Source organism: Anopheles stephensi, chromosome 3, assembly GCF_013141755.1.
Source record: "Anopheles stephensi strain Indian chromosome 3, UCI_ANSTEP_V1.0, whole genome shotgun sequence".
NCBI lineage: Eukaryota > Metazoa > Arthropoda > Insecta > Diptera > Culicidae > Anopheles > Anopheles stephensi.
Window position 1 is genome coordinate 21,092,621 of NC_050203.1, and position 24,842 is coordinate 21,117,462.

Sequence of the window (24,842 nt, forward strand, 5' to 3'; positions counted from 1 at the left end):
GCCACGCAAGTGTAGAGATTGGTTTGGTGTGGTGCGCGCCTGTGGTGCGTTATTTTATTTTGAACAGGTCACCCTTTGCCGGTACTCGGACTCGGGGAAGGGGGTAGTTGCAAGGTTGTTTTGGTACGAGACACAAAATTTATGGGATCACAGCATCCCAAAATGGACGACAAAGAACCACTCTCACATGTGCCGGTCGCGTACGGTCGGTGCAACGGCGACGGTGGTGGTGAGCGGGGAAAGGATTTACGGCACAAGTGGCGTACAGCTGCCATTAAAGCGTACCAATTTCCGTGCGGCTCTGAGAAGCAGTGCCCGTGTGCGATCAAATTCAGCCAATTTTTGTCGCATGCGGACGTGGTTTTTCTGCGGAAATGAGTTGGTGCGCGTGCTGCTGTCACACCCGTCGTAGTGGCTGGCAAGTGTGTGCCCGGTCGGAAAGTTAATAAATTGTGTGCTGCTGGTCGCGTTGCACATTTGGTATCGCTAGAGGTCGCTCTTGCACTGTGGCATGTGCATGGGACATTTCGATCGTTGAAAGGGGGGCGAGAAAATATTAACGCCGATCATATTAGGTAGTTTATTGTGTTTGTGGATGAAAATTTGCATGTGATGATAGAATTAGTGTACTGAAATATTAACCTAAAAAACTAGGGTTTCGTATTGCTTTTCTAAGGTGGTAATATTTTCGCAGAAACTGTTTTAAACTTAATTGGCGCCCGCAAGGCGATGATTTTATTATACAGTGTGTAACGTAACTATAGGATCACCCTTTTTAATGTGGGTTAGCGTCCTTATAAAAAGCATTTTAGTAGACTATTTAAATTGTACCAAAATACAGTGCTGTACAAAAAATAAGCCGCAATTTAACTTTTCTTCATTTAAATATAAGCTCATGAAAGATAAAAATTCAAAAGGGAAATCTTGTGAAAATGACGTGTTTGATAAATTCAAAAATTATGATTTTTTTTTGTTTTTATAATACTCTGTTTATGATTTTGTTATTGGACTTCTGAGAATCTTGGAATCTCAGATTTTATCGGGGACTTTTAGATTACCTAAGCAAATATGTTTGTACGGTTTTTTACACAAACTGAAAGTCAAAATTAGGCACTGTCATAAGCATTAGATTTTATTGTAGAAAAATGCATTTTTTGAGTATATATACATAAATAACTAAAATATTTCATTTTTTTGAGCAGCTTTAGTTAACGATGCACTAAATATGGAAATAAAATATTTTTAGGCAATCATAACGATACCAATTTATAGAACCTTGACATGCTTTTTACTCAGTTATTCAGCTTTATATAGAAACTTTTTAGAGTTTTAGCATATTTAATTCTCCATATCTCCGCAGAACTGTGACGCGTTTAGCGAATAATTTATAAAAATGCTTCGGAATCATCAACTTCATGCTCGAAAAATCAGACGTTCATATAGTTATGACATGCACTGTACATTACTAAACATTTGTTGATTTTTTTTAGATTTCATATTCTTATTGCTCTTCAACATCTTACTCTCCCATCGTGCATGTGTATGTGGGCCGTCTTATCGCCCAAAACCCTTCCTTTCTGTCCCATCCTTACAAAGTTCGCATGCGGTGCAAGCGACAACAATCAAATTTGTCGTTTGCTGTAAATTCTTTCTCCACCTTTAGCCCGCCTTATTCCGTTTTAACGAACGGCTCAAACCAACAACGATCCACGATACACGAGTATCAGGTTACACCCTGTTGCCCGATGGACCTGCCTCGGACCTTGGTGTTTGAAGAAAAGTTAGCTCTCGCGTGGCTATCCCGCACCGTACCCTCGATCTAACAACACCGTTCCCGTTCCGTGTGGAGGTTTCAGGTGGGGGTTTTTAAGTGCGTTGTTGGTGCCATGTTAGGTGAAACGAAATTGTCCCCGTTCGTACTGGGCGTAAGCGAAACGGCACGGCACAAAAACCGCAAATGCGAAAGGCTTATTTTACGACCCTTGACCCCTTGGGCTGGGGGGAGACCCAAAGATGGTCTCAGTGAATCCACACGATCACCAGCTATCCACACTCGCACCAGGGATGGTTAGCAGAGCAGATTTAGTTTAAGTAAAATTAATTACAGCTTTGATCGATGATCTCCTTAGCAGGTGTTTTGCGAGCAGGCGCGGCGCTGTGCTGTTAGATGCCTTGTTCGATTCCTGCTCAATTATTCTTCCTCATGTTTCGGGGCCGATCCTGCACAGCCATTCCACGGTGCTTATGACGCTGATCGATGGTGTACGCCGTACGCCACCACAGTGCTGCACACATTATGCACTGACCACGGAAACGTAACGTGTAAGCAGCTTAGTGGCGTGAATTTATGGCAAAACATTTCGGTTGCATTAACCTTTCGGGCTCGCGCGCTCGACCGATGTGACATTGCGTCGTGTGATTCCTATTTGCGGATCATATTTTAGCGGATTTCGGTTCGAGCAAAAAAATTAAAACCATTTCTAAATGTATTCGTCCTCAAGAGACGGCGTGCCGCGTAGGGCGCAATTTCAGCAGCGAAATGACCGGCTTTAGCGCAGTTTAATCTATGTCCTTTACCTTTTTAGAAATGATGGTATTTTCGGAAGGCATAATTGTTAATTGCTTCCTTCGCTCGAGGACTCTAATGTCGCGCCGAAAACACACGCCCAGCGATCGTTGGACTGTGTACGATCGGAAACGATTATTCACCTGTCAAACTGGTCACATTCATTCATCGCCGAGGTCGTGATCGTGACGCTCTTTTTACGGACCCGGCGGTTCGAAAATTATTGCATGAGCGAAACGACGTTGTGCAACATCGCAGCCAGTCCCCTTGACTACAATTTGGTGTTTCTATAGCTGACCGACCGGGCAGGGCCCATCATCGCGACCTTTGCTGTGTGCCCGGGACGAAGAAATTGCGCCCTCCGAAAATCTCATCACGCCCTCAGGGTCTTTCGCTCCTTCGCGATCATGTGTGTGTGTGTGTGCTTTGGGGTCATATTAATGTCTCTCATTAGGATTATTGTCTTCTTGACGTAGCCCCTGATGCGGACTACACAACAACGGGACAACGGGGTTCGTTTCATGTCATTTCGTTGAAATCTTTCGTACGAGTGTGTGCGGTCTCGCTGGCATACATGGAATCGAATCTATTCCGTTCGAAATTGGACACTTTTGCTGGCTGTTCACAGGCTGTACCTTTTGCAAAACGGATGTCTCGCGGACTGTTTTCCAATATTTTTGTCTCTCTTTTTTTTTGGGTTCGCTACCCCCCCCCCCCTCCCCCCCAAAACGTACAAGTGTTTCGCGCTAGCAATCGAGGTGAAGTCGAAGATAAGTGTATTGATTGGCACCTGTGACAGGCCCTGAAAAAAGATGGAGGGGAAAAGGGGTAAGTTTTCTCTTTTCCCTTCCGCCCGGTTCGGTTGAACGGCCGATTTTTCGATCGCGACAACGCACCCATCGCCGGTTGGTTCTGCCCTCGGGCCATTCCATATGCTGGACCCTGGTGGGCCTCGTTTTGGCCGGACGGTGCCGAATATGTGCAAGACGCGGGTACACTGTAGCGAGCCTAATGGGGTCAAGCCATTTGGGGGCGACCTCCTCCAGTGCACATTCGACGTGCCTGGTGGCCGTTAGGGTTGGCTTCGGTGCTGCAAGGCATCCTTTTGTCTGGGTAATGGTTGAGTTATCCGTTTGGGTTGGTAAATAGGAATAGTATTAGGAGTTTTTGTATAAAATGTTTTGATCAGTGACGGAAATAGGCTATCAGCTGAGACCTCAAGTCGTAAACTTTACCACAGATACCATGAATGATCTGCCACAGTGAGAAAAAAAAACTCTTTCGATGGAATGTGACGAATTCGATCAATCGTCGTCGTCTCCATTTGATTTAGTTTAAATTGCTTTAGTCCTCTGCAATCCTCTGTAATATCCCCAAACTAATATAGATGTTTTTCTTTTTTCTTCCAGATCTACTTTCCACAACGATGTAACGCAACACATTTCGAGAATGAACCAGAAAACCCGTCAGCAAAGCAAAAGAACAATAAAAAGTACCATGTAATCAACAGCACCGTCAACAAACCGATCACACAACGTCTTCCGTCCATGCGTCAGTGATTTACAGTCTGTGAAATATCGTGTAACGATTTTAACCTATTGTGCAACCACGAATCTCCATCTAATGATGATGATAGAAATGATAAAACTACAAAGCAATTATATGTAGCACGCCTAGATTCAACCGCTCGAAGCTTGTGCCATACAGCATACATCGATTAAGAAGTGATGGAAGTTTGCTGAAAATTGTTGCATACAAAACTGGATGAATGTTCAACTTTAACCGTACAAATGAATGTGTGCCTAATGTTTGTGATTTTCTGATGGAGCTGCTCATGAAACTTGTATCGTTTTAACCATTGTAAGTATCAGATATTTTTTAAATTAAAAATTGATTAGCTAAAACAACTTTTGATCTGTTAAATAGGGCAATTTTTGGTGCACTTTGCTCTATTTCAATGTAGGAGTGCCGATGCCGGAGTCCTAGCCCTTCGCTGGTATTCGATCGAAAAAAGCAGAATCAGTCCTCAAATTTCCCACAATAACGCTAGTTACAAATTGCCCTGGAATGTTTGTGTGGTCAAGCAGGAATCGCTCCCCGTGCTCCTGCCGGCCACCTAACAGCGCAAATAGATTGAACAATGGTGGAAATAACCGAACAATCACCATTATTTATTATACCCCCGTCTTTTTGCCGAAGGTGTGTCCATAATCCTTTGCCCGTGTTAACGTCCCCCCTCCCCCCGTCCAGAAAGGGCACCGTTTGCGGAGGACCGAACGCAATTCAAATGACACCGGGGCGATGGTGGTGGACCATACAAAGCTCGTAAATCATCGCACGATTGAGCGGTTGAGACGCGAGCGTAAAGTGAGATATTTATACGTTGTCTAACTCACCACCGCACTACGAGCAGTAGCACCGATCGTCATGTGGTTTGCGTTGATTTGCAATTCGCGATTAAACCTCCAGCTATGGGGTTTGGTAGCGTTGAAAATGATAACAAAATTTATAGGCTCAGCATACCACTGTCACAATTGGTTGGCTGTGCGGTGGAGTGAGTACGAGCGGGGAGGGCTGGGAGCAGGGTCAGATCTTCGCACCTTCAAATCCTTTAATCCGTTTTCCCATACCCATTCGCTTGGGCAATTAATTTTTCATACGTGAAAATGCAAAAAAAAACCTCCGATCGATCGTGTGTTGGTGGGTACAGTTCTCGGTCGCATGCATTGGTGAGGCAATAAATCTTACGCGCTCACCTTTCCCGCTGGTGTATGATAAGATCAGAACGAACCCGTTGTCCTCTTGTAGAAGTTAGCGTTGTTGTGCAAATAAATACATCTCTAACATGGTACTAGTATCGGTAGCTAATGTATCTCTTTCTTCCTATTTTTTGGCTTCTTTTCACAGTGTGATCATGACCTGCTGATGTGAATTTTGTGGCAAACAACTAGCAGCATTGTGAAACAAATTGAGTGCCAATCCAACCCGCAGGACTTGGAGTGAACTTTGCGTGCCAAACCGCACCGAAACTCGTGCAATAGAAGTGAGAGAAGGAAGAGCGAGAATGTCTGCATCACCTGAAATGCATCATCAGCACCAGCAACAGCTTCAGCAGGAAGCTAACGGTGCCGCGCCGTTGCAGGGTGAGCTAAAGTCTGCGAGTGCTGAAGGAACACCTCCGCCAGAGCTGGCCACTATGACGACCGTGAGCGTGCTGGATCTGCATAAGGATTATAATGGTGGTGCTGGTGTTAGTCCCGGTGGGGCAGCTACAGGGTCAGTCACGTCACCGCACACCATCGTCCACGATGGTGCCACCGATATGAGTCTTCCGGACGACGGGACGACGGAGAAGGTGTACGACAAGGAGACGAACACTGTGTACGTCTATACGACGGCTGCCGGGGCAGCAGGACATAAGCTAGCTGCGAATGCACATCACCATCAGCTGACTACGATCGTGCACGGTCAGCAGCAGCAACAGCAAATGCACTCACCGGATCAGCTGCATCCGAGCGAACATCACGCTGTCGCCGAACAGAATCTGCTCCATGCTCGACTGATCCAGCAGCAACAGCAGCAACAGTCATCGGACGAGCAACAGCAGCACTTGCAGCGAATGTCCCCGGTCGATCAACATCAGCAGCAACACCATCAGCAGCACCCTCAGGTGCACCCGGACGATGGTAGCATCATCGATGGGCATCGTTTGCTACCGGCAACCATCAATGGTAACGATGCTGGTGATCCACAGCAGCAGCAGCAGCAGCACCATCAGCATCCGCACCTCGGTCGAATGTCACCGGAGGAGCATCAGGGTGGGGTACGGTTGCTCGAGGACAGTCACATACAGCGACTGCTCGGCAATCAGGAAATTATCAGTCGAGACATCATAAACGGTGAGCATCACATCATAACACGCAACGAGAACGGGGAAACGATCCTGACCCGCATTGCCATCTCGACCGCTGACCAGCTGCTGAATCGGATGGATAATAGCATCATCTACACCACGACTAGCGGTGGTGGCGGTGCCGGTGGGGCAGTCGGTGTTGGCCCTCAGGAACAACTACCGACCACGGTGCTACAGTACGAGAAGGACGTGGAGGACAAACATCAGCAGCACCATGGTCATCCACACGCGGCACCCCACACGCATCAACCGCAGACGATCTACACGACGGCGGCCGGTGGACCCGCACCGGACCAGACGCAGACGAAGCAGATCGTGTACACGCTCGGCGGTGGTGAACCGAAGAACGTTATCTATGGTGATCCGAAGGCAGCTATGCCACACTTCGAGGCGGTTCCGGGTGCCGGTGGTGGTGGTGGTGGCGGTGGCGCCGCCAGTGGTCCCGGCGGATCGGGCGAGGAAGATAAACCTCAGATCGACTACGTGTACAACGAGGGCAACAAAACGGTGATCTACACCGACCAGAAGGGGCTGGAAAGTTTGTACGCGAACAATGAGCTCGGGCTGATCGACGGTACGCAGATTGTGGTGCAGGGCAATCTGCAGTACACGCAGCAGCAGGGCCCGGACGGTACGACCGTGTACGTGGTGTCCTCGGATATGAACCCGGAAGATATTAGCGGCCTTCAGCAAAGGTAAGTTTTGTAAGCAACTATATTTCGGCTTTGCTATTTAACGTTTGCAATTTGCACTCTCATCGCTGGGCTGCCGAAACTATGATCGATTGGACATCGATCTTGGCATTTAATTGATTTTGTTTTTGCTCATGGTTGCAAAATTTGATTTTGAAATTGTTCATCGAAATATTTTACTGTAACAAATCAATTTGTTGCCAGTTTTGAACACCGATAACGGTGAACGACTGTTTTACAGTGCGTAGCATGAGTGTAAGATCATTATTTACTTTCAAGGCTTTAACACTTTTTTATCGATTTTGATTGGTAAAGTATAACTTTTAGTGCAAGTAAAAAAGAATGGAATATAAATATCACTAAATGATGCCTATATATTTTTACTTCTTCTTATTACTGGGCACTATAATCTTGTAAGGGCTCGGCGTACCTTCTGTGGCTTGGTTTTACCCGTAGTAAAGTCGGGGTCACATGATGGACCCCGGGATTCAAATCCCATCCAGACCGCCTGCCCGATACGAAGGGCTGACTACTTTGCTACGGGTAAAATCAAGTCACAGAAAGCCAGAAATGGCAGGCCGAGACCTTTCGTGGTTGTAGCGCCACAGAAGAAGAAGAAGAAGCTCCCACATTCCGGGGCTTCAATTGCGGGTAAATAGAAGTCTTTGAATAAAATTTTTATCTTTGACAAACAAGTGCTTGTACAATAACGTCAAGAACTGTAAAAACTATTTTATGATGCTGTTGTTTTGTATCTGTAATGATTAAAAGCTGTGTAACCAATATTTGTTTTAATTCTAAAATAGCCATGTTCACTTGTTCCTGTTTACCTTCTCAGTGGTTTAAATATCAGTGAACTAGTTCACATCAAAACTGACCGAGAATATCGCTGTGTCTCGCGCTGAAGTTTAATTAAAGGAATGTGTGCACTGGAATCAACTTCCACCTGACTTCGCAATTGTAGCAATATCAATTACACATTTTAATGAACATCTGTTACCGCCGTTGCACTGTCGGATCGGGACAAAACCACAGGCACAGGACAAACCAATAAAAAAAAAAAGGAATATTTCCCCACGATCTTGCGATTGCGATAAAACTCACCCATCGGTACGATATTTATGTCATTAAGAGTTAATTGGAACCGCCGTACAGCAAAGCACAAAAAATCGACGAATCGATTCACAATCGACGCTAGAAAAACGCGCTCTCCCTATTTCTTATCTCTTCCCCATTTGATTGATTGTGAATTCATGATCAATTTCTCAGCAAACAAAGCCTGACGCGCACTGTGAGGGCTGCTGGGAGTTTCTTCTTCTTCTTCCTTTTTTTTACTACCGCGCCATGTCAGCCCCGCGAAAACTGGTGAAGAAGAGATTGCGAACTCGAACCGTCCAGTCGGTGGGGGCTGTGAAGGTCTGCGTGGCAATAAAGTGACACCATCGGGTGGTAGTGGCAAGCAATAGGGTTCCGCTACCGAAACCACAATTCACCATTTTGAGCCGGCCTCGGGTGCGGCCATACAAGGCAGCGCAGCCGATCGGGAGTCGTACTGCTCCCTCAAGGATGCAAGACCGTTCGGGTTGCAGCCTATGTGAAAGCCAACCAGAAGCATCAACCCCAGAGCATCCTTGCAGACGACGAATGGGATCGTCGATGGGCAGGGAGGCGAGCAGCACCAGAACGGTTCGCATGGCTTTTTTTTTCGTGTGGTATTGTTGAAGTACACACACACACGCACGCTCGAATGGGTAGGGTGGATGAGGGTGCCAGCCGAGTGGGAGGGAAAACTCCCAAGCACATCAACCACAACTGGCTTGCGAGCATTGACAACGAGATAATGATAATGACACAATCGCAAGACAATCGTTAACGATGTTATACATACATAAATTCCGAATCGGTCCGCGAGGACGATCGGTTGATCTTCATGGTTAGGGGCCGCTGGCTGGCTGGCTGGCTGGCTGGATGCGGCCGGTCTCATTACAAATTCATGCAACGTTTCTCGCATTTACAATCGTCAACGTTCTCATAATAACCGTGCGCTTGTGAATACTAATTCGATGGTAATTTAATTTCGAATAAATTTCGATACGAATTCACCAACCGGCTGAGAGTGGTTGCTGTCGGCCGTACGGGGTAAAGTTCTCGCTCCAACCTCAATGTTGTGCAGCGCGCGCGTCAGTGCTTCCGCTTTTTGCACGTTACATTTTTCATCGAATCATCAAATTGATTCACTTGCGTGCGGTTAGGGTTGTTCGTCATGTTTTACTCCTGTGTTGCTTTTTTTGTCATTCGTTTCATAAGGAAGGCCTTAATTTATATGCCCCAACGTCGTGTTGTCTGCTTGTCTTGTCGTGCTTGTTTTTTTTCGCTTCTCCCATCTCCTTCCCGCATTTCATTTGGAACGTTTGCTGGTGAAGCTGCGGGAAATGATTGTTTCCTCGCTGGATCAGACATTGAAGTCTCTTGTGTGCCTTTTTTGTGTGTGTGTGTTTGTTGCGCTGCATTCCTGCAACCGTTTTCGCGCGGAAGCATCGCTCGGTGATTTAATTTATGAGCATTTGGTTTGCATTCGGTCCGGCATCGCGGACAGATGGTTCATTCGGTACAAATTTTGAGCGCTTTCCTGCACTCGGCGAATGGACGGGACGGATAGGGGCGTGCAATGACAGTTCCCGTGCTGTCAAACTCTTCCGACAGGCTAGGCCTGGTTTGATGAGGTCCCAAGCTGATCGTCAATGGGCCTGCTGGTGGATTGAGTTTTGTGCAGCGAGGTTTTTGGCAATCATGAATGTGAGCCAATGTGCGCCGGTTGTTGGTTTTTGGTCGTTGTTCTTTTTAAGGTTGAAGGCCCCCCCCTCCCCCCTTGCTTGACAACCGAGCAAAAACGGTAGCCGAGAAACGTTGCTATTTTTGATGCATTTCAACGATGATGAAATTGTTTCCATTGCATTCGGATGGTTTGCGGAAGGACACAACAAAAAAACACACCGAATCGAATCATCCTTGCTATTCATGTACGAGATGTTTGCTCGTTGTTTTTGGGACGGTTAAAGTGTCGTTTATAAAATGCAACACAACCATGGTGAGAGGGATGGGGTGTGTAGGATCGGTGAGAATTCTGTTTAACAAGCCAAACGCAAAATTGTGTGGCAGAGGTAACAAAAAAATGCATGGCAAACTGTAAACGACCAACATGTGTTTCATTGAGTCATGCGTTGATCATTGATGTGAAATAAGAAGGAACCTGGCATAAGGGAAACCTGAGGCAATTTGTAATTTGTTAAGTTTACTGAAGCTCAGGACATAAATTTATTTTAATTAATTTTAATTGATAATCTACAACCCTACCATGGTATCGTCTCCCAATCCAGCATCTCAACCTTTACTTAGAGAGTCAATACTAACTTGAATCTCACGTCAGGATTGACGCGCCACAACGCCTGTTGGATGGAGCTTTTATGCCTGATGCTTAGACCCTTGAGCACGTCGATAATATCCTCCAAAACCTCTTAAGAGTTGTCTCGGAGTCTCGGACTGATCCCTCTACAGGCGAAAAGCTTAGATGTATAATGCTTAGAGCCTTGAGCACGTCGATAATATCCTCCAAAACCTCTGAAGAGCTGGGACTTCTACCTCAGACTAAAATCTTCACAGGTGATCAGCCTCGATGTCTAATGGTTAGAGCTTTGAACTCGTCTTTAATGTCCTCGAATACCTCTGAAGAGTTTCATACTTCTTCCTCAGATTGAAACTTCCACAGCTGTGCAGCTCTGGTTTGTTGTTCAGAGTGTGCTATTGATAGGCGCATAGTGATCAAGATCTAGCGGGCCGATGGCAACCGTTGATCAAATCCGATCCAGATCGCCTCCCCGTTTGCTGGACAGACTTTCCAGCTACGGGTAAAATCCAAGTCACAGAAAGCCAGAAATGGCATGGCCGAGACCTCCCAAAGTTGTAGCACCAAAGAAGAGAAAGAAGGAGATCGAGATCTAGGACATTCAAATAGTAGGTGTTTGGAAGGGACTATTTTTTATTATCGACACCTTCACATTTTCATTTGCCACCGTAAAACGATCCAGTTTTCCATTGTCGGAATGACACTTTCGGGTTGAATTATGAGCTCACGGTTCACCACACGTGGCCTAACAGTAATGCCCGCTAGAGGTCCACAAAACTGCAGCCCAACAAACGACCAGCAAAGTGTGTGGGAGCCGGACAGTTTTGTTCGCTTTGTTCCGGCCGATTTGACACGGCACGGCTTAGATTGCAACCAAACGAAAGCCTCTACCAACAAAAGCCAATGCATCTCGCGAACGAACACGCGAAGCAAATTGCTTTTCGGTTAACCTTTCGGCGCTAACGGCCAACTAAAGCTCCCGGTGTTTCCCCATGTGCGGAAGCATCATCACAAACGATTTGTAAGCGTGGCTGGTGCTAGTTTCATTTCCCCACGAAAAAAACAAAAAAAACGCCGAGAAGTTTAACTTAATAAATCACCGGAGGACGGCTCATTCGAAGCCACCCGCGCGTCCTGCCAGCGCAGCCTGCCCAAAACAAAGCAGCCGAGTTTGCCAAAGGGAACGTAATTTATGGGCTGAGGAAACATAAATTAGATTTACCACCATTAAAACGTAACCATTACACGAGCCGGTAGTGGTCGGTACGCGATTATGGATCTGGAAATGGACTCCCAAATGCGCATGTTTCGCGCTCGGCTGTTACTAGCGAATTTACGATGCGGTACCGGGGAGTGACAAAATGGCCCGTGGTGGCCTTGTTTGCTGTACTGTTGTGCGGCTGCATTGCAAGTAGATCCATCTTGCATGCTGCTATCTAAACGGTAGAGTTTTACCCGATTCAATTGCAGTTCCGGAGAACCTAGTCGGGTTTAGTGGCGTCCTTTTACATTTGGCGATCGGCTCCCACAGCTTGGGGAGCTTGGGAACGGGGAGCTAGAACTTGGCAGCAATGTGTGTCAACGTGCATGCCTCGGGTTATTCGATAGACATCTATTAGCTAATGTCAATCGTATGCAAGGTTAAGTCCGTCCTGCATAGCTACATTTAATATTCATTCCTTCAACCAAGCAGAGCAATATTAAGAATTCAGTTTTAGTATTGCCGATGACCATACTTCTACAGATTTTGCTTGAAGAATTTATCGACAGCTATCAACGTGTTATATAAACGAATGATTTATCAACATACATCCTCCAGGTTGCACCGGTTACGTCCCATAATTGCGTCGGCATTGCCCGGTCGCTTCGATTTATTGTTATTAGTTTTTACGATTATTTTAATTAGACATTAGCTTCACGTTCGTCTGGTGCGGAGACGTTACCCTGACCAGATCCGAAGGCTGATCGATGATGTGACACGGTGATCACCAAGAGGTGTGTACCTCGGTCTGACGTTTCGTTTCGACATTTGATTGGGAAACGTGTAAACGCTTCAAATCCTTTAAACGAGCTTCATATTAACGGCGTTGATTGGTCTTGTTTAACACGGTTCATTAAACTATTAAAACGCGCAGTACGCCGTTGCACATGCGCACCGTGGAATGCATGTAAGGTGGCATGTAAAAATGCTGGCCAACTCGAAAGAGGGAGTGCACAAAATCTGTTGACCACGGCTCGGCTCGCGCACGCGGATCGCAAAACCAAAACTCTGCACGGCAGATAATTTATTGTGCGGTCACTTGTCGGTTTGCGGTGAAGCGAAAAAAAAAACACCAGGCAAACTGCCGTGGCTTGACCGTACCGGTTGAGAAATCGGTACCGGTGCCAGTGTGCGCCAGAAGCTGCAGGGAAAGAGCTTTCGTTCGGGCCGTATGCCGGGTGCGTGGACAATAATGTTCGTACGCGACGCTAAAGTCCCATTTAGGACATGAAAAATAAATTAAATTTTACCAACCCGAGAGCCCCCCGTGTGTGTGCGAGCTTATGGGCGCCGGTGTCCGGGGCTTGATGGGTGCCACAGTCAGGCGCTCGCGTGATTGGTGGTTTTATGTATCCGGCTGGTCGGTCGGTTGGTTTAGAAGCGCTTAGACGTGGCCGGGAACGCTGGCAGGGCAGGATTATAATGTAATGTGTAAGGTGTAACTTTGTGGCAGCGAGAAAAATATGGTTATGTTGCGTTGTTTCTGTTGCTTAAGAATCGTGTCCAACGAGAGTGTTTGTCCGTTGCATTAAAGACGGGTGTAGAAAAATGTTAGAAGTTTGAATATTGCTTTTTTATAATGAGAGCTATTACAGAATTCGATCGAAAATCTCTCTAACAAATATTTTCAGACATGATTGATAAGAATTCGGTATTCTGAAACTTTGTTGGAGAGTAAACACTTTTATCGACCTCCATCGATTAATTCTCCTACAATCAAAAGGAAAAATGTAAATATTGGCGTTTATCGTTCTGTTATATTGACATTGATGTTTATACAAGAAAGATAGATGAAAGAATTGAGGGTCTAGTTGAATATCGCCTATACTAGATTTTTTAGACCCCAAATGGCAATTGGATTTATGAAGTCAAATGCCTACCATGTTTTTGTAAATGTTTTTTTTTTTGTCACAAAACCTACGGATATCTGTTACTAAAACGATTGTTAAAGTTTAGTGAAATATTAGTCGCTTGCAAATCAATTCCGCAATTAATAACATAAAAAACAACGAATGAAATGTACAAATTCGCCTTAAATATTCTACGAAAGGGACGGCTCGGTGGAAGAGGCGACAATGGCACCGGTCTTCATACTAAAGAACTGGGGTTCAAATCCCTTCCGGACCGTTCCCCCGTATGAGGAGATTGACTATCCAACTGCGTGGTATCACCATTAAGTCTAAAAGCCAGAAATGGCAGGCATGACCTAAGAGTATAAGCGGTCGTTAGACCAAGAAAGAAAAAAATCCTTCATAATAAGTTAGCTTAGTTTTAAATGCTTCAAAATCACTTGGCCACAAATTGCACACATTTTAAAAAACTTTCTAGCAATTTCATCTTCTCTTTTGAGTTTTGTTTCAAATTAAAAAAATATAACACTACTCTAAACAACCATAAGCCACTCTTAGAGTAAAATGTTTGATAATATTTCCCCAACCAGTGAGATCACAGTTTTTTTTATAATGTGAGTTTTTATTTGCTTTTCGGTATGCAAACTACAGCGAACAGCTAGAGGCTAATTTTGGGATGTGATAAAAAAGCACTTTTGTTGATTAGGAAGCCGTTAGAATAAATATCCCTATTGAAGATTTTTTTCTCTAACGTTAGAGTTTGGCATTAGCCCAGATAATAGCTCAGAATGGGTAACTTGTATTATATTCTAAGCAAATTATTCTATTGTAAGTGCTTTGTAAATTAAACATACTTGAATAATAGACAAATAATGAGCTCCTAAAGTACGATAATCGAATCGAATGGCACAGCCCGCTCGGAATATACCTCAGTCACCGAGCTGGTTGTTAATAAAACAAACACGGCCCGCACGGTTTGCAATGACACTCCGCATGGAAGCATCGCTCGCAGGGGAAGTATCAAATAAAAATAATCATGCATTCTTAACGAGCAGCAAGATAAATCGATGCACATTTGTTACTTCCGATTAGTGCCGGGAACTCCATGTTTCGAATGGCCCAGCAAACCCTGGACGATTTGTGTGATGGAGGTGAGGAACAAAAAGGCAGGAGGAAGTAGCGCGAAAAAAAACAACATTACTTGTAATGATTTCGTTTAAGTGGCAACTGAAAGGGGAGGGGGATGCAGCAATTTTCCACCCGTTTTCCAACTCTTACCAAGAGCTGTGTGTGTGTGTGTGGCTAGTTTGTGTTTTGTTTTTCCCACCCTGGTGCAAGCAAGCACTCCGGCTCCTGTCACTTGTGGCCGCCCTTAAGGGATCTATGCCGCAACGGGAATGGTACGAGGGCCCGGTGGCACCTCGGGTTAGGACGATCATTTATCTCCGAATGCAATTGCATTCACACACACACACACACACACACACACACACACACACACCGAATGCAGCTTTTTTGATTTGGTTTGTTAGTGTGCTGCTTCAGCTTACGGGACGTTCGGGAGGTTATCGAGTGCGCTTGGCAGCAGCAGGGTGGTCAGATGAGCGAGCTGTGCATTAAATTGTGTTGATCGATGCTTTCGATTCATCTTTCCAGGGTAGGTTACTGAGCGAGTAAGGTAGTTTGCGAACTGCAGTTAATATATTTGATGGAAGAGGAAGAACACGAAGTATAAGCTGAGACAGCTTGCGAGACCTCTCGCGCAGAGGTCAAAGTGAAAGGATTACATAGCGCTCGAACGCTTTCTATGGTTGTAGAATTTGAGCCGTGGCAAGATAAATGGATAATGTAAATCTATTATCGTGGTGCGTGCTTTTTTCCGTTTCTAAATCGCAATGAGCGCACTTAAGGTTGTTTTTCCCACAGCTGTGCCGGGAGGGGGGTTGTTAGCCGGGTCAGTAATCTAGCCAATCGTTATTATTAATGTTTAGAGCGCTTTATTTATTGCAATCGAAAAATATGAAGCGCTTTACTGCATCAAAGTTTGAAGCGTCATATGAAGTGATTGCTTCCCACATTTTGCATATAAAAAGCCGACCCACCGACCCAACCGGGCCAATCCATCGATTAAAAGATAACGAAGCGGAATGGTTATGGTGGCGTTATTTTACAACCCGGCAGACCTTACAATCATCCCCAATCGACTGCACCACCGAAACCATAGGAAAGCAGGAGCCTCAAATTAACCGCAAAACTTCCATCAATGGAGACCGCATCATCATCATCATCAGCATCATCAAGGCGGGAATCATAATTACACAATCGACGGTGCACGGCGAAATGTGAGATGTGGTGTGCGAGGATTTTATTATCCTTGGGATCCTTTTCGGTTCGGTTTCACCGGCAAACCAGTGTGGTTGATTTGAGGGGCTTTTATTTTTAAGCAATCGTGCTGAAGTTTCGTACCAAAAACATTTCAAAGTCATTCCCGGTTTTTGATTCGTGGTTGACCGCAGGTACTTTGATTCTGCGAACGGTGGAAGCATCGTGCTTATTGTAGTTTTGTATCAAATCGGATAGATATTACTATTAACCACTGGTTGATTGTGTAATTCAATCCTTTAATATCGTTTTGCTATTCGTTTCGTGTTTAATTTCTTTATTATGCTTCGCGAGTGTGGTCATTTGCTAAGGACTCTTCCTGAGGTATTTATTCATTTTGATGCAATTTTTGTTAGGTTTCTCAATGTTTTAATGGATTTTTTTTCTTGGTTGGTTGTATGCATTATACACAATGTAAGAACCCTTTTACCACTAAATTTATTTTATTTATTTTTGCTATATCCTGCATCTATCTGCACCTCATGACTCCCGGAATATAAGTCCTCATTAAAAACAAGCTATAAATAAGTAAACTATTAAAAAATAAGGCTACCAACGCAAGGCAAATAGTACGCATAAATAAATAAAGGGCATAAAAAAGAGCACACACATCGCACTATCGATTAATATCATCGTACATGCCCGCATTGATGGTCCGACTGCTGGACCGAAAACGCCTTAAATGGAGTAAAAGGTCCCTGGGTGCGTTCCTGACTTAACATGAGCTTTGCGAACTCCGATTATCATTTATCGTTTCGGCTCATAAAGACACTTGCCTTCGGGGGAGTGTGTGTGTGATTTTTTTGCTCTCTCTCCCTTTCTGCACGCATATCATGTGTAGGAGCCTCAACAAAAAAACACATAAGTAAATAAACAAGCAAAAAAGTCCTTCTGACCATTCCTTTTTTTGTTGCATAAAAATCAAGCGCTCCTTTTCTCGCTCATTTCCCGTGACGATCTCGCTCTCTCGCTCTCGGCAAAAGTCGATCAAACGCCCGTGACCATCATCATCATCAGCGCGTACGATAACCAAATCGGACGGTGGAAATATGTTGTTAAAAGTTAATTACCAATCGATAACTGTCGCCAGCGGCCCTGCTTGAGCCACGCCACGCCGGTCGAGGAAGACCGTGCAAACCTATAAAGACATTGGTCGATGGGTTGAGAAGCAAAAAAAAAATCACGCAAACTATATACAAAAACAGTGGAAAGGATTTTCGACCGAGAGATCGCGATCTGGTTTCGGTAGCGAGCGGCGGCGACCGTAAGTGATACGATTTCGGCAAACGATACGGATCAAATGAAGGAAAAGTGGTTCCGAAAGGTGGGCAAATAAAGATATGGCTCAACGGGTACGATGATAGTTCTGTGGCCGGTCGTGGCTCTTTAAGGTGTTTTTCGAGACCTGAAGTATGTGGAACACATTTTGCGACTTTTGCGAGCGAGCGAGGGTCGAAAATTTATGGTACCCCTCCGAAACCGTTACTCATTAAAGAAATCGATCCAATCGTAAAGAAATTGAAGCGAGCCGCAATAAATGCTTTATGAAGGCTGCGTTTTTAAGCAGGGAGCCCACTTTGTAAGGACTTGTTGTTGATATTGAGGCGAAAAATGGAGCAGAAAGCAGTACTTTGTTTCGATTAAATTTAAGTAAAATTTTGAGCTATTTTTGATAAGTTTTATAAATGCTTATATTCCTTCCTTTTGTCCAATTGATCAAACGCTCTGCTACAGCCAAGGTAGCTCGGTTTGGATAGGAATTTCGCCCCACTGCGAAATTCCCCACCAGATGTCTTCCATCGCAGCACTTTATTTGACCACCGAGAGGAACATAACAACGAAAAAAAAAAAAAAAAACTTTTGCACCTTCCGGAGTAATTCGTCGGGTCTGGCTGGCTGTTGGTGTTTGAATAATTCATGAGCTTGCATCCATCCAGCATCGATCGAGCGCAATTGTCCATCCGGATCGCATCCCGAGCGTCGACGCAACATCGATGGTCACAAAATGCGTGAATGCAAAATGCGACATTCCCGCTCGGTGCGATTATGGTGCGCTGTTGCATGCATGCCCGCGTATGCAACGGTTTATCTGAGCGAGCGCGCGCGCGCCATACAGCAACCATCCCGCGATGCTGGGTGTGTGTGTGTGTTTTCCTGGAGAAAAACAAGCGGGGCCCGGTGGAAAGTGTTCCGAGATTCCCGCACATTCTGGGAATCACGATGGATAAATTTACCATTCACTATCCCACCCCTCCGGTTGGTAGCGATTTTCAATCGATGCGCGAAAATGGTAATTGACCATCATCGGCGGTGGTGCAATTGCACATCTTGGGACACAAACATAATCGTCAGTTTTGCCAGTTTCGGACTGCCGGTTGGCTTCTCCATTGATGGCGGGCGGAGGGGGAAAAAAAGAGCCGTCCAATTTTGGTCTCCCGTTTCGTTGGTGTGTCTTCCCGCCAGAGTGGACAACAAAAGACTCCCATCGGTCGGTAGGACACGAACCTCGGGGAGGCTCGTTTTGGTGGAGCAGTAGGACATCTGTGCACAAGTGCAGATTATTTCTTCGCTTTACGGGTACGGAAGACACTTTGACACTCAATAACCGGGCTCCGGGACCGATCTCGGTTGATCTGGCGGTGTTTGCCTTTCGCACGGCCAGTCAGCCATTGTTTGCACGGGGTGTTTTTTTCTTTGCTGTGGCGTTTTTGTGTCAGCATTTACGCGGTTGAATAATTTAGACATTATTTATGAAAGCTTACTTAGCGGACGGCGTTTATGGTCGGTATAAATCAAGCGATGATGGTGATGGCGGGATAAATGGATTGTGTTTTTCCCGGCTGCTGTAGGAAAATGATGTTGAAGAAGGTTGTTGAAGACAGATTTTTTTTGTAGGAGAAAATAGAAGTTTAGTAGAGTACTTTTTTAGAAGCAATGTCACAACCAACTTCAAGAACTAGGTTGCTTATCGAAGTCTTCAAAACTGAAAGGCGTTCTGAGCGTTGTGTAAATATGTTGTGTCTTCATGAAGAGATTCTCTATCCCTTCCAGATGAACCCCTTCGAAGGGTCCAGACCCCTTCATCAGTCGAATGGGAACTTTCTTTCCAGAAGGTCAACGTTTCAATTCCACAGCACATCACATCACATATCCTTTGCCAGCATGGCATGACTGATGAGCTCATGGGCCAACCGTATGGGAGCCCATCAAAACATCCTTACCCGTTTTACGGGAAACTCCATTCATTTAGCGCGTAAAGAGATTCCTCAAGATAAATGTTCTCCACCTCATCGCTGTTCGGGACAGATTTTAGCCTCATGTTCAGGAAGGGCCTGAATAATGAAGGGTGGAGAAAAATAATTGCTAACCAAGCGCTCAGCAACCTTTGGCGGTCAAGGTTTTTCGGTCCCCTCGCGCGCGGCCGTCCATCCATTGGTGCAAAAGGCCAACGTTTAATTGAAAACGGGATGGGAGGGCGTCAATGGGTTGCTTCGCGAGAACGATCAAGGTGATGGGCACGAACTTCACATTAGGTTTAGTTTGGCGGAGGGTTCGCCAGGCCTCACGGGTGGATGAGATGCGATTATGATGGAGGTACCGAACGGATACGGTGGGATGGAATCGTTTGACGTGTGGTTTGTATTGAATTATAGGCTAGGGCTTAAGCTTATCTCTTGCCGGGATTTACTGGCCCGGTTCCTGTAGCGTGATAGTGTAGTTAGTTCCGTTTAACAGACGATCTGTTTGATACAAGAATGCTTAACGCTTCAAAGCTTTACTACTTTTGTTTGTGTGCTGTGCTTTTTTATATTACCTCAATAAGAAGGGATTAACTGCTGAACTCGGCCGAGTGGCAATAAAACTGTACCCGTGCACCTGTCTCGAGGGTTTCGATCGTCATCGACCTTCGTTCCGTGAATAAAATCCCGCAAACGCGGGAGATGAATATCGTAATCTGATGATGAAAGTTAATAAATTGTGCCAGAAGCCATAAATGTGTCCGATTATCGGTGGTATCGAGGTCACCGGCGGCACACGATTTTGGGCAGAATTTCATCAGAAAAGCGCAACAGTTCGCTCGGTCAAGATTTGTGTGGTTGATGTCGATCGGTCATAAATTAAGCACACAAATATAGTTAGCTTTCCTTACATCAGATTCAAAACCATTAACTGCACGAACTTGGCAGAACGTAAAGAACGGAACCAAGAAGTAGCGAGAGATATAAAGTACCTGGTGACCACATCAACCATACGATGTAACGACATGCCAACAAAACGCCAACAAAAACACTGGAATTGGTTGTGGTCTTTGCTCTATAGCTGGTGCTGGGCGATGAAATTTGAAACCATCGCAAGCTTTGCTCGATCTCGATTTGCGACGCTCTTTTTTTTTGCCCCATCGGTGCAATCGGTGCTAGGACAGCACACTGCGACAGCACATCCGATGCAAATTCATTGCCCGCCGGCGAGGCCATAAATTTTGAGTGCAACCGATAACACGAACCGACACTGCGTCACGGCACCAGCCGCGGAACCGTTGCTGGGCGCGCATTTTCTTGTGGTGTTGCATTAGAAAGTGATAGGGTTGTTAAGGGGTTGGGCGTGTGTGTGTTTGTATTGCAAAGAAAAGAAGGACAGTCGGAGAATCAGAGTGAGAGGTGAGAGCAAGTGTCCCACACACCCGAACACCATTGGGATATGTGATATACTAATTTGAATATTTAACGAGCGAGACCCATTGCTTCACGGCTTATGATGATGGTCCGATGGCCTAACGAAGAAATAAAGCGATCGATGCGCGGAGGGATGCAACAGAGAGAAAGCCTGCAACCCGTGATAAATTAGATAACATTGAAGATTATCATGTAATGAATGTTGGGGGGAATGTCAAACGGTTCCAAATGACAGTTTTTGTTGATTGCCGAGAGGGGTGTTCCCTTTTTGTTGTTACGATTTATCTCAGCATTAGGCAAATGGTGCTTGTATTTTTTTGCATTGAAGTCTGTGAGCTTTTACTTGCTAATAATTTATGTTTAAAAACATTCCAAATGGAATTGATGAAGGATTGTCAGACAAAAAAAAAAAACGACAAAGCTGGAAATAGGGAAATTGTACATGAATTTTTCGAAAAATGATTATTTCTTTGATAAATTAACAAAAAGCGTAGATCTTAAACAAAAAAGAGCAAAAAACACACAAAACGTACAAAACTTTTGAAAGAGGTGTAACTTGTTAAAAAACATAATAAAAAACCTCATCAATTTTGTGAGAAAAACGGAAAGCTAAATAGAACAGTAGGAATGAGGAATAAACGAGAGAAGAAAAGTAATCCATAGTGGCAAAACATTTGAAAAAACCAACAATACACTACTGATATAAATTAACACCAAAAAAGCTTAAGCAGAAGTAGAACAGATCAATAGAAGGAATGAGAGATTTAAACAATTCTATATTAAACAATCTACTATATTTCAAAAGATAGAATAATCAAAAAAAGGAGAAGAAAGAAGAAGAAAAAGAAAAGATAAGTAAGATGAAGAAAACGAGACATAAGAATAACAATAAAAGATGAATGATTTTTATAAAATATTTAGGAGAAATTGGGTGTATAATAATTGAGGGTATTAATTTGAAGTTCATCTGTACCACCATCATTAAGTTATTTATCAAAATATATATACCAAGTAACCTTTCCTTTTGCGCATTGAAGCCTCATCCTTGGAAGATTAATTTAATGAACCGCTCTTGGCGTGTGCAAAATTTCATCCAGCATCTCCCCAAAGCTTTCCTAACGGCACGGCGGGGGGTTCGATAAGCTTTTGACATCTTTGTTTAACGGTTCACACCTATAACGTCCTCCCTCGCACCCACGAGGTTATGCCTTGCATCCGGCTTGCAAACCTTTACTTTGTCCCCGGGACGGTGGTGGGTCATCACCATCGCAGGAGGTTGCGCGCAAATGCAGGCGCAAAACATCATCGTCGTGGTGTTGTTTGCCCGAGGTCGTGGGAGTACTGCCAAGGGGGCATCGCGATTCGGTGCGACCTCGTACGCCCAACTGACACCTTCGGTGTTTGTGTGGCTCGGTGTGCGTGTGTCCAGCGGGTTGGGAAAATCCGCGAAGGAAATTAATTACTTGTCCCACTGGGATCATCCGGTGGGCTGGAGTGTCTGAAGATGCAAGCGAGGAATGTTGTGTTGTTGATATCGTTTGTTTCGTTGGAAAAAAAACAAATCGATTGGCTCGTTTCACAGTATCTGGAACTGATAGAACTGCCACAGAACCGATATTTGTGTTACACGATAATTCGTTGTGATTTATTTGGATGCGAATTTAAATGTCGCTTAGAACGCCACATTGGGGCTTGTGGTTGTGGTCGTCAGATTTATCACCTACCCGATTTTGCTATTATGACAGTTCGGGTAGGTGATCAGTTCAGGCAAAACGAGGATCGCCAATGGTTGTTCGAATTTATTCTGCCCATCGGACAGGTCGTCCGTCCGTTCTCCTCTCCAGGGAGAGCAATTTCAGCGAATGTGCAAATCTAACGGAACCACCATCATCAGTTTAGCATCGAATGGCATTCGACTCGAGTTGGAGTGTTGTACTATGGATGTGGGACCCCTTTTCTCCTGGGGTGACATTCTTGGCCGGTGGAATTGTGGTAGAGCCGATGGCATAACTTTTCACCACATTTCCTCGTCGATCGATCGGTTGATGTACGACGAATGGATAGGTTCGCAATTGTCCCGCGAACGTCCTGCGGGGCAATTGCAGTTAATGTGGAACATAAATCTTTGCCAGCTGGGCAGCAACGGATTTATGCGATTGATGCACACGGTTTGCTGATTGCAATTGAAATCAATCCCTGTTTGCCAGTCATAAACCGTTTAATTGCGGATATTTGTTATACCGTGAATAGAATTTAAAATATTTAAAATATCTCTATTATAGTAAAATTACAGTTAAAAAATAAGCAAATGACCTTAAGAACAGTAAATTGTTTAAAAAAAATAGATATAAAGCAAACACAGGCAAGGTTGGCGCCTGTGAAGTTATTATCGCGTTGTCAGCATTATAATATCCTCGACGCTCGGTGCGCATGCGGGCAGAAAGACACAATAACTAAAAGAAGGCCATTTTGTCTCACCATTCGCGGATCCATTTACTCATCCGCTGTCTCGTCCAATCTTCCACGCGTGTCCTCCCCTTAGAAACTGCTGGTGTACAATTGCCGGTGAATGGATTGTATTATTATCGTCGTTTATGGTGGGCTATCTTGTGTGGTGGGACTTTATGTGACGAAGCCGGGGACAAGGATGCCTGTTTTTTTTGTTGTCACTATTGTTGCCTTTACCACTGCGTGGAGTCTGCACGAGTCATTTTGCATATGGTTTCTCCGTGCGTTCGCGCAAAAAACTCTGTGTGTGGAACGATGTGTCGCAAGGTAACGCCAAGGTTGAGTGTGGCAAAAGGTGACAACTGCTGGCGGCTGCTGGGTTGTTGCTGCATGCAGGAGATGCAGCCAGGGTTATTGTACTTCCGGATTATTGCTTTTCCGGCTTTGTTGGCTATTGGCGAAGCGTACGGAGATGGGGAAGGCCGGTGTGACTGCCAGCAACCTTGGTGCACTTGCTGTTGGCGTTAATAATGGGTCGCAAGTGTTTCTTTTTTGGTTGGGATTGAGAGGATCATAAAGGAAATAGGTTAATAAGTATGGGAAGGAAACGAATCGTCAGTAATTTATACTAATTTTAGAGTAATCCAGACGTCTTAAAACTCACAAAAATGGGACAACGTGAATGATGAATTATGGCACAACAATTCCGAGCCAATAAAAACCGTTTTGGCACTGCCACTTTTTTCTCACACGTCTCAATGACCTTTTTCGACCAGGCGGCTTACCGTTTTTATTTTTCGCCTGGAGGGTTAGGATGAGCTTGTAGTAACGTTTACGGCCAACCCCGTACGAAACATTCTAAAGGTGCAACATTCTCTCCTCAAAGGACCCGGGCAAGCCCTTCCAATGCTAATGTGATCACGATCTCACATCATCCTCCGTTACGTGGAGGTTGTCCGAGGTTCAGCCAAAAAGCAAAAGCAAGGAACCCCCCCCCCCCCAAGCTTCGCTTCTTCTAAACAGCGGGCGTGTAAAGCTGTGTTCTTCGCTTATAAAGGCTTGAACAATGCCAGCCAGCCGGGACATCGATTGCAGCACGCACGCCTGCACGGCCGATCAGCGTGGAACTGTAGGCATTGGAGTAGCCACGGTGCCAGGCCACGGAAACGTCGACGTCCAGCGCCGAAGATGACCGTGCCGTGTCGTGAGCTAATGTAATAAACCATTCGAAAACAAATAGTATCTCGTTTCCCCTTTCCCCGCAGGCCTGTCCCGCACTGGGGAAGCATCCGGGGCCTCCTACATGCTGGCAAAGTTTTGTGGGGGGGAAAATAAGAAGAAGAAAAAAAAACCGTTGCAATCATGCTCGCATGACATGCAACCGAACCACACGCCGGGCATATACTGCATGTGAACGGCGGATGGCCAGCGGAGGATTCTTCCTGGCTGACACATGATGCTGGTAAAGACACTTCCTGCGGGTTGCATGGGTGGGATGTGGGGAGGGGGGGGGGGGAAGTAGGGGGTGGGGATGGACATGCGAAGATGAGGCCCCCGGTAAGCTTGTTGGCGTAAGTGCGAATAAAATCAAGCGATCTGATGGCCGGGCGCTGTATTTATTAGACGGCTAGAAAGGCGAAAGCCTGGCAGGGTG

The 24,842-nt window shown here is 45.2% G+C and overlaps 1 protein-coding gene across 2 annotated transcripts in view; it reads left to right on the plus strand.

Annotated features, from left to right (window-relative positions):
- The window catches only part of LOC118512853 (protein grainyhead-like), a 184,314-nt gene that overhangs the window by 32,134 nt on the left and 127,338 nt on the right, over positions 1–24,842 (plus strand). For both annotated transcript variants that reach the window (XM_036057926.1, XM_036057924.1), the window contains exons 2-3: positions 3,976–4,426; positions 5,474–7,174. In XM_036057926.1, the coding sequence (XP_035913819.1) occupies positions 5,631–7,174 (1,544 nt within the window). In that variant the 5' untranslated portion in view covers positions 3,976–4,426; positions 5,474–5,630. The remainder of the gene's footprint in view (positions 1–3,975; positions 4,427–5,473; positions 7,175–24,842) is intronic.